Source organism: Epinephelus lanceolatus, chromosome 22 (genome assembly GCF_041903045.1).
Source record: "Epinephelus lanceolatus isolate andai-2023 chromosome 22, ASM4190304v1, whole genome shotgun sequence".
Classification (NCBI taxonomy): domain Eukaryota; kingdom Metazoa; phylum Chordata; class Actinopteri; order Perciformes; family Serranidae; genus Epinephelus; species Epinephelus lanceolatus.
The window spans coordinates 29,278,814-29,289,714 of record NC_135755.1 but is presented as its reverse complement, the minus strand read 5'-3'; the positions used below and the strand labels follow the sequence as shown (position 1 = coordinate 29,289,714).

General features: G+C 41.8%; 1 protein-coding gene across 3 annotated transcripts in view; it reads right to left on the bottom strand.

Annotated features, from left to right (window-relative positions):
- Nucleotides 1-920: 920 nt before the first annotated feature.
- Nucleotides 921-10,901, bottom strand: part of fgf11a (fibroblast growth factor 11a) — a 146,214-nt gene continuing 136,233 nt past the window's right edge. For all 3 annotated transcript variants that reach the window (XM_078164234.1, XM_078164233.1, XM_033609778.2), the window contains one exon: nucleotides 921-10,597. In XM_078164234.1, the coding sequence (XP_078020360.1) occupies nucleotides 10,455-10,597 (143 nt within the window). In that variant the 3' untranslated portion in view covers nucleotides 921-10,454. The remainder of the gene's footprint in view (nucleotides 10,598-10,901) is intronic.

The following is a 10,901-nucleotide window of genomic DNA, read 5'->3' as shown; positions in this document are numbered from 1 at the left end:
ATAAGACGTGAGGTAGATACTGCGTTAAGTGAGAGGGACAGGTGTGTGCCTGTGCTCTGAAAAACAGGAAGTTAATTGTTGTTTGGCCACAGCTCATGGAAGCATTTACTGTATATGAGCGCTACATGAGATTCAAAGCACATCTATGATTCAGAGTTTGGGCGGGGATTGTCTGCATACGGCTCTCAACATGGAGGTGACGGAGCTGGCGCTAGCAGCTAACGGTGCTAACAGCATGAACATTGCTAACATGGCAACAGTGCAAACAGAGGAATCAGAGGGTGGGCATTATGCTGCTGTGACGACGTAGTCATGCCACCAGAGGCAGCATATGAGCACAGTCTAGAGCAGCCAGCCTGCATGGCTGGACAGTCTACCAAAACAAAAAACAGAGAAGCTCTGATTACAACAAACACAGAACGAACCTGGCTTCATTCTCTGCTCAGGATGCGGTTACTACACTATATGTTCACATAGCAAATAGCTGTTTGCTGCTAAATTAATGTTCTGAATGCCATATAGTGCTTCTGTAAGGTACTTTAAAACTCATAGTGCCTGGTTGTCATAATTGCAATTCTTCTTGGAGATAGAACTCGGATCTGAAAACAAAGACATAATGCACATATTATTGAATTCTGAGACTCCTGCTTTTCGAGAATATCATTATATCCAATAAAAATCACAAATAAAGGTAAAAAAAATCAGCTTGGAAATTTTAGAACAAAGATGCGCCTTGTAATTCCAGAACTTGCCAGAAAATCCTTACGTCACATTTGTGTTGATTTTGTTTGATGGGGACCCCACAGAGTCCAACTTTAAATACACCTGACAAACTGAATATACTATACTATATACCATATGGTATATGAAATGTACATTGTATGTCACAGGAATGAAATCAAAACACCAGCAGACCAGCGTTACAATCATACAAATATATTAGTTTGTTTTATTCAATTATATCCAATAATACGTCTCCCTTGACTTTGTGTAAGTTATTATAGAAATAAATACAGATCATATTGCAAATGCAGAGACAAGGGTTTGGGATAATAGAGTGTTGAGGATGGGGGGTTAAGGGGTTAAAGGGGTTAAAGAGTAAATATTGGGTAAAGACTGTTTCTTTGAAGGTGTCCAGTAAATGATTGGCGCATGCATGCTTGTAGTCCCGCCTGTCTGTGATCCTCAACCCAGAAGTTTCAAACTGCAAGTCCCACGCCTCTCCGTCGTCCCTCTCCCGCTCTTTTCTCCAGGTGATCCATGGGTTTGGATGGCGTATAGTAGTTGTTGTTGTTATTCCACCTTGCCAGCAACAGGGGGAGTTACTGCACCCCAGCCACATTTGCATGGATATATTTATATATAGAGATATATAGATATATTTTTTTGCCCCGTTTGTATACAAAAATAGTGTCATTGTGGCTTTGATAGCTGGAAGACTGAAGCACTCTTTTTGCATTTGGAAGACAAGAAGGAAAGTAAGATTATGGTGGGTTTTCCTTAAAATCTTTTCTGGAAGACTTTGTCACAATAACTCGGATCGTCCATGCAGTACAAAGAAAAAAAAAAGACTCGAAAAAATCCCTCAAGGATCGATCACGGAATCGCACACACAGGTAGAAGACGTGTTTGTGTGTATGCGTGTGTTTGAGGGAGAGACAGGCGGTGAATGAGCAGTCCACGCGCTGCCAGTGAGCCAATTACAAATCCCGATAAGAGATCAAAGGTCAGAGGTCAGTCAGTCGGTCTTTGATTGACAGGTGAGTGCTGGAGGACTGTGGGGGGGGGGGGGGGATCGGGAGGTTTAAGACCCTACAGCCATGGCATACTTCAGTGTTACTCTCTTTGTAGATTGAGCTCAACATCCCTTAGTATGACAGAACAGACATGGATATGCATTTAAACAGCAAAATAAACACATCAAATCAACACATGGACATACCAACAAGGATTCATACCAATACTCAGAGTTTCTTTTCATCACAAGTCACAGGACTTCCACTGAGAAACACCCAAAACACAATCCAAACACTTGAAAAAAACATTTCAGCATCGTTTACAATGTAAAGTCACCACTTAAACATAGTTGGTGCATTAGCTTGTAAGAGGTGAAGTCCCTCCATGATGTGTTTGTAAAGGTCACCCCCAGTTAGCCACATCTGTGCCGGCTTGGTGCAGGGTGCAATGTGTGTGTGCAATGCAGATGTGTCCAGGGACTGTGGGTGTGCTTTTAAAAACACAGACCGATTTTCTTTTTATATATGAACTTAACGCGATGGTAACCACTACACAGGATGTGACATGAAGTGTTCAGCCTCTGGATTCCAGTATAAAAGCACTTTTTATGAAGCAGCTGGGGGGAAAAAAACAGAGAGAGTGAGAAAATCTGTCCGAGGACGGCGTCACTCTTTTGTCACGTGAGCCTCTCTCTTCCTCCCTCTCTTTTTTTTGTGTTTTCTGCTGCATTGCAGATGTGGTGAAGGGACTCCACCTCAAAGTAACGCACGCACACTTTAACAGCAACCCAGCTCACAAAAAGGGCAAAGTGTTAGAAAAATAAAAGCTCTAATAAAACACGCAGTTGGTTTCTATATCAATATTAATCCCTTTTTTTCACACCCTCCCAGATAATGTGCCTGCACCTTGTTAATGGAGTTTATTGCTTTCTGCCCAAGGACTCGTACTCATTGATTTGGCCTCTGATTTATCCTCTATTTTCCTCCCTCCCTTTCTCTCTGCCTGTACTTTATTCCCTCACATATATTGGACACACAGAGATATTCAATCACGGTTACAAAACGATTACACACAAACACCAAAGCTGATGAGTGAGATCTAGAAAACACACACCAGCATTCACACGCACATGCACACACATACCGCCGCCAGGTTAAAGGGAAGTTGTGTTTGCAAAAAAAGAAGGGATCGGAGAGGAAGTGAAACTTCAAAGGGAGGCTGCGAGGGCACGAGTTAGCTACACTACAATACGTGACACATGCCTCTCTCTCTTCTCTCTCTGAGTCCTTCACAACCCCGGATGACCCTCGCTGCAGTTGTAATTCGCTCAGTAAGCAGGGAGGGCCCTGACTTGGGAGAAATGGGAGGGAGGGGAGTCCCCCGGGGAGAGAGGTGTGTGTGTTTGTGTGATGTGCGAAGCGTGCAGCTGAATCAGATATACATCATTTAACCCCCCTCTGATATCCATGCGCACACATGCACACCTCTCCCATCTTTTTTTTCATATATGCTCCAAAGAAATAGCAAAGCCGAGGGCCAATATTAAACAGTTAAGAGCTGAATCCAAAGACATTTATCAGTGAGTTAAAAGCAGTAAATTAAGCCACGGGGGGAAGGTAAGGGGTTTCACTAATCAAACATGTGCTCACATAGACGGCCACCGAGATAAATGGCAATCTTTACATCCTGTAATTCACACGGAACTGTTTGAAGTGAAGCCCGAAGGCCGGAGGAGCAGACAGGCTGGAACAGAGAAGCTGATTTGGGGCTTCACAACAAAGGATTCACAGCAGAGACAAATGGGTGAGTGTGAATGCTGCAAAACACACGTCAGTGATAAACACACACACACACACACACACACACACACACACACGCACACGCATGCACACTTTCAACAGCAATAAACAAGTTTGTTATCTACCTTCCTGCAAAGTGAAATCACATTTTCACACTTCCTCTTTTAAAATCTTTGCCCCCACCTGCTTCCCCAAATATATTAATAACGCTCCACTAACAGGTAACATCTAACAGCATGAATCTGATTACAAAAGACAGCATCTGCAAAATAATACATTTACAATATTACAGATGTGAATGAAAAAATAGAAGACTATTTGTCAGACTGCTCAAAAAAGTATGAGCGCTAACGTAAAATAGTCAATCTTGCTGAACAGCTTGAGGATGAGTATTCAAATAAAACTGGAATAAAAAGATAATCTATCTGCATATTCTGCGGCGGCAAAATGATACTCGTGATTGATGCAACTGTAAGTGGCCGATGGATCATCTGTAATGGATTCACACACACTGTGAATATCTCAGCAAACTGAGATAGGAATCTGTCACTCACTAGATGTTAGTGTTGACTGGCGCTCAGTCATGAGATCCGATGGCTTGGTTTAATAAAATCTTGGCTCTCGTTGCTTTAAAAGTCACTTTAATGCAGAGTCTGAGGCAGGAAATGAGATGATTGTAGCCCTACGAATATCTCAAACTAATAAAGTCTGAATCCTCTCGTCTAGAAATGCCATTATGCGCCATTATTCTTTTTTTTTTTTTTTGCATTTGTAGAGGCATATATGCATCAACAGAAAATAATACTGCATTTATTTTGAGGGTTAAAGGGGCTCTTCAAGCAATATAGTGCTGCACTTCCATAAAGTTGCGGGACTCACCAGATGCAGGTTTAAAAAACAATGGTCACTGACTTCTAGTTGTATATAGGCCTGTCACGATAATTACATTATCAGCTTATTGCACCATATATGTACATGACCATCATTTTGCCTGCCTCAATATTGCCTGTGTATTTACATAAAAATGTCATCCACGTTAGTCAACATGATGCTAGAAAAAAACAGCAGGGTTTTCCTGACCAGTCTGAAGAAAAATAAAACAACACTTTAAAGATGCCACAGTGTAGCTTACCCGTAGCCTGCAGCTCCGATTTTCAAGTGGAGGAGGCGCAGTCCTGATAGTTGTTAGCTAGCCAAACCCTGGCAACAAGCCAAAAAGTCAGTTGTTTGTTGTTTTACCCTCGAACAACTTCATCCTCTACTCTGTAAACCCACCAGCAAACTGCCTGACACCTAGACTGTCAATCTCCAGTAGCTGACTGCAGCACACAGGCCGAATTATGGAGGTAACCGCAGTGTGAGCTTCACTGAGCTTGTCTATTGGTCACAAGACGCATCACTTGGTTTTGGTTTTGCTAGCCGAATTCATATTAACTCTCAAACTGCATTATTTTGAACTACTCCTTGAACAGTACTATAATTTTAAATGTACTTTCTTGTAAATATTAACAAGTGTTACTGTAAAACTTCAATTAAAAGCCTAGTCCCAATTTAACACCCAGTCTCTTTTACTAGCCCGGTGTGGCTACACATTTTTACAAATAAACGTCCGTCTCAATTAGAGGCCTGGTCTGCTTGCGAAGCAGTTCATTTCTTTTTTTAATGTAAGTTCTTCGGGTTGTTGGCTACCTTAAACTGTGTGTCAATTCTTTGATTTCCCTGTAAGTTATTCACATTCCTTTAGTCTGTAAGGGTCCTCGGATCAAAAAGACGCCTGTCCCATATAAAGACCTGTTGATTACAGTGATTTAAGCAAATAATAGCCCAGGCTACTTATAGAAGTTTTACGGTACTTACTGTTTTGTAAATAAATATACATATTTTTTCATATTCCAATTCCAATGTCTAAATATTCTTAGGAATTTAAAGTCCATACCCCTTTGACAAAGTGAACTTGCATTATTATGCTATTAAATTATTGTATCACGCTAATGAAATGGTCTCAAATTTACATTATTTTATGGAGAATATATATCGTCGAACAAAAGTAATTATCATGACAGGCCTAGTCATGTATAGGTCAAGTTCTAAAAAATGTTACATCCTACATTTCCCATAATGCAGCTCATCTTTCATTAGACCCTCCTTGCCCTATATCTCCAGTGTGTAATGCAGGCTTATGAGCATGACTGACCCATGTCTATGTCTCTAATCTGAACTTAATCTACAGCAGACATTACTGTTCTTCATTTTTTCCATGGTAATTGCTTGAACTAAAGTTTTTAGCCCTTAACTCTGACAGATGTTTTTCATTTAATTCAATATCTGAAAACAAACATGACACATAGGTAAGAAAATATTGCAACATAGATTTCCCAGCCCTTAAAACATACAGTAGTAGTTATCACAGAAGTCATGGCTATATCTATTTGCTGAATTCCTCCTCTCCTATCTAAAAGTATCTCTCTATCTAGCCCCACACAGTCTTAATTCTATTCTAGTGGGCAGGAGCCTCATTTAATTAAACAGTCGTGTAATTACTTAGCGAATAATACTCAAACATTGTGTTCTGGATTTAGTGATCCATAGGGGGTGACTGGTCGGACACGCCGACCTGAGGGTCTATTTAACAGTTTAATTAAGGTCTTGAGTGTGTAAGTGAGGTTTTAACAGTAGCTTGTGTTCAGTAAATCAGAAAAAATATAAGTATAGCTTCAGTTTTCTTTTCTTTGTTCCTTCTTATAGTTTATTTGTTAAATCTCTTTTTCTCCGTCTCCTTTCCTTTCCCTCGTCTCAAACCACCTATTTTCGTTCTCCTGTAAACTAATCTGTTCTCTTTCTCTCCCCGGGAAAACAGAGGTAAAGTTTGCCTCATCTCTCAGGTAGCAGATTAATTTGCTCAGCAGCTCGCCTCTATTCTGCACGGGTTATCAGCTATTATTATTTACAACCACAGGTTACAGGGGAGTGGAGGATTATGCATGAAATGAGAAGTGTGTGTAAATGTGTGTGTGTGCGTGTGCTCAGGGAATGCCGTCCACATTACCATAATTCCCTCTTAAAACTCCTTTTCTTCCGCTCATCACCCCAAATTGTTTGCCCTAAAAATCTCTCTCCTTCTCCATTTTCTTTTCTTTGGTCGATCCCTCTCTCCGAGCCCTGATCATCAATCTAACCTCGCCTCTACCTCCCGAAAACATAGGACTCCCTCGCTTCCCACAATACATAAACATTAGGCAGAAACAATTACCCTGCCTGGCATATTGTACCAAGGAAGTTTGATATGAAAAATGATTGCTTTTCGTGTTGAATGGAAAGAACAAATGGAAACACACAAGACAAGGTCTCCCGAACAAGCATAGTGAAATATTTCAAATAGTAAGATTCTTTACCAAGAGAGTCTACTGAATAAACACTGAAAGAAATGTGATCAAAGTAAATGTAACACATCTATCGTTCCATCTTCTTTTTTAGAATCACTATCCATCACTATCTAACCAAATTATCAACTGCATTATTTATATGACTTTGGTGTTTGATTTTTCCGCCTAACAAAACAGTCATAATATTATAGTGAAATGACAAGAAAAAGAAGGCTTGAATTCCTTTGCATCATAACCAAAGTCTCCAGGAGAGATTTACGGTAATTCATTTGAACACATTAGGAAACAGATTAAGGAAAATTTGAATGAACAAGTGTTTCAGGTGAAGCATGGTGTTGTTACATGCCATGAACAGAGCTTTATTGACTGGCCCATGAGTAAATGAAGACTTAAAGGGCCACGCCAGTGATTTGGTATTGCGCTTCCATGAGGTTGGGGGACTTGAAAGAGACAGTTAAAAAAAAGAATGGTCAAAACTGAAGCAGCAGAGGCTGAGATATCTTGACTTTTAGTCTTTACTACAGATCAAGCTCCAAAAACATCACTGGATCCTACACTCCCCATAATGCATTGTGGTGGCATCTTTCATAAGATCTTTCTTGTCTGGTAAACACCTCATTTTTTATTGTTCTGGCTCCCAAACCATTTTGTTGCATAAAGTTTTGGGTTCAGGTTTGGTTATTTTCAAATGGTATTTGAAATGGGAACTTCGATGATCTCACATATTTTGTGTTAAATCATTAGAAGTGTCTGTTTTAAAACAAACAAACAAAACAAACAAACAAAAACCTTTTTACAGGTGTTTGGGAGTACTACAGCATATGTTAAAAAAAAGTACACCCTTTAGTGGCACTTGGGGGAACTGTGTTAAATCTGAAAAATTGCCTCAAGTGATGTCACATGAGTCAGAGTCAACAGTTGAGGCTGAAAACTACAAGTCTGAAAATGAAACAAGATCTGTGGAAGTAGAGTCAGAAAGAAGCAAGGTTACCAGACTTCTGTAGCCTCCTTATTCCTGCTTGATACCAGCAACTCAATGCTATGTTAGCTGCTAGCATAATACACCAAAATCTCACACAAAAGATGGCTCGGCATGTATTTTTCACATCGCAGGGATTTTTCACAGACATTATTACAGGAAACTACAAGGCGGAAGTGCACTCGACTATGGAAGCCCGAATGGCTGCAGACATTCTTCGCAGAGTCCACTCCACTTATAACTGCTTACTGTTGGCTATGTTGTCATTTTCAACAAATTTGTCAATATAAATCTTGTTCTCTGTTTAAAAAGGGCAAACATAGGAAGACAGCAAGCACACTTCTTTAAAGCGGTTACGTCTTAAGTACTATCTTGAGCCTACAGCTAATATCCTGTGTGGTTTGTTTCCATGATGTTACAGAAGTGCATATTTAATGGATTCAGTGCGGACAGAGAGATGCTTGATTGCTATTAGGAAACAGTGTTCAGCCTACTTATTGTCACAAGGGAAACGCTTTTACCGGACATTATGACCGAAGAGATTTCAAAATGTTGGACTTAAATGGATTTTTCTGGTCAAAACCTGAATAATGGAAAGCTTGAGCACAGCAACACCAATGAGAAAGCGGCTTGCTGTGTGAGAGAGACATAGAGAGGGGAAGAGTAGGTGGAAGGTGAACTGTTGCACAACAGTTCTGTAAGTTATTAATAACTTACTCAGAATGCTGCTTCGTAACTGAATGACCCACCCCACCGAAACCCTCTATATTTTTTTAAAAACTTAACCGCCGAACCGCCCGACCTGTGGTTTGTGGGTTGACATGTGCATCACTAGTCTGTAATGAATTAAACTGAGCAACAATATAGCTTTGGGTGACCAACTGGTGGCTTTAAGTTAGCTTGTGTCTTAAAGGTGCCAGTACAGCCAAGGTTTGGCTCTCACTTTTAGGCCTTTGTGGTACCGTCTCCAATCCAAACCAAAGATTGCTCAAATGATGTCACTGGAGTCATTTTCTCAGACATAGCTGTAGACAAAGCTCCCCCACAGCCACAGAAGACACTATGCAACTATTTTTACAGGCTCGGCACTACTCCCAATGACTTTGGGTGACTAAAATGGGTGAAGTGCCACCTGAAAAAACAGCTGTACGTACAGTACACAGAATATTTCTGGCATGGGGTGCACAAAAGTATTTTCTTCATTCGACATAAATTGGTGTACAAATTTGGATGCAATTATTAAATAAAAACACTTTTTTTTTTTTTTTTTTTACTGTGTTTTGAGACAAGAATGCCACATAGTGTGATACAGGGTCCATAGATAGTGTGGGCCTTGGGGGTTTGTGCAATGCATGGCCAGCCACAGTGAAAAAAGCTATTGCAGTGCAATCACAAGATACACAGTCAGGCTCCATCAGTACCCCATCTCACTGATGATATCCTCATCATCTCCCAGAACCCGCACACACACTCACCACCACCACATCAGTATGTGTGTGTGCATTTGTGAGTGTGTGTTAATGCATGTCATTGTGTTAAGTGTGTTATGTCGTGAGATCATTTTCCGCGGTCGTCGCTCATGGATATCAGGGTGCTAAAGTGTGTGCACACACCTCTGCTCGTGTGTAAATGTCAGTGTAATAATGAGTGTGTGCGTGGTTATGCGGTGTGTCGAGAGAGCTCTTGGCCCCTCGTTTAAGGGTCGAAAGATTCTGATCAGCCCCAGATTCCATTAACAGAGCCGGAGAGGACGGGAGGGGTTTTCTTGTGCCGCGGAGTGGAAAATTGAGTCCATGTCACAAACTAATCAAATCGCACCAAAGGTGAATGGAAGAAGGGAACACACACACACTCTCTCACACACACATACACACAAACAGGGCTGACAAGTATCCAGGCCATCTCACAAAGTCGCTGACACACGCAGAAGATGTGGACCGAGCAGATGGCTGCAGAACAAAAGTCTGCAAGGGTCTCTGTGACAGCCTCACATTAGCATGGCTCTGTGTCAGGCTAACATTAGCATGGAACCCTGTGGGGAAATGAGAACACAACCCATTTGTAAAGTATGTGCTGCAGAGGGACCCATTTGACCGTTGCACCCTTTGTGGTAAAACCAGGAAGACTTTGCTTGAATATTTGGTTGACTGGAAGGATGTCACTGTTGATGGCTAGAGAGTGTGTGTGGGAATTCCTTCCAGCAGGTTAAACACGCTGTGGTGACATGCTATACGATGCTAGGTGACTGTTCACCTCGTCATGGAGTTATTGCTTTTATATCCCAGGCTTTGATAATCACAGAGGTTATCTAATAAGAAGGTGGAGGGCTGGTGTGGATGGGGGTCTGTGAAGGGTAAAAGGGGCTTCCCACTGGCCAGCTCCACTCTGCCCGGACCTTTTTCTTCAACTTAACACCAGTGCATTGTGGTACGCAAAGTTCTGGTGGGGTCAGTGTTGCAGGCGGGGGGGTAGCCCTAACTACCCTGTTCAGGTGTTCCGCTGGTGCCCAGTGCCCCGTGTCCTCCACCCCTCCTCTCCCACCTGTGTCTCTGAGCGCTAGGAGGTGGAGGTTTTGGTTTTGGATTGAGGGTCCTTCTTGCCATTCTGGAGCACGGGTGAGTCACTGGAGGTCTTAGGCGTTTTCCTGGGCGGACTCTGCTCAGCAACATCGTGTAGAGAGGGCTCCCGGTACATGGCCACTGGGGAGGGAGAAGGTTGCAAATAGTTAGGACTGGGTAGAGACAAAGATAGTATAGATGCAGGACTTCACCCGAAGGGTTCGGTCAGCCATTGTTTCTCTTTTGAAACTACCAAGTTGTACATATAATACAGTACAGTAGTTTTAAAGAGAAACTTTGCAGGTTTTCAACCAGCTCTGTCATCACACTTTATGCAGTTTGTGCAAAAGATGTTTTGCTTGCCCCCTTTCCACTAGTAACTGGAACACCCCCCCCCCCCCCCCCCCCCCCCCATTTGGCAGTAAACTTTCGCACACACTGCGAT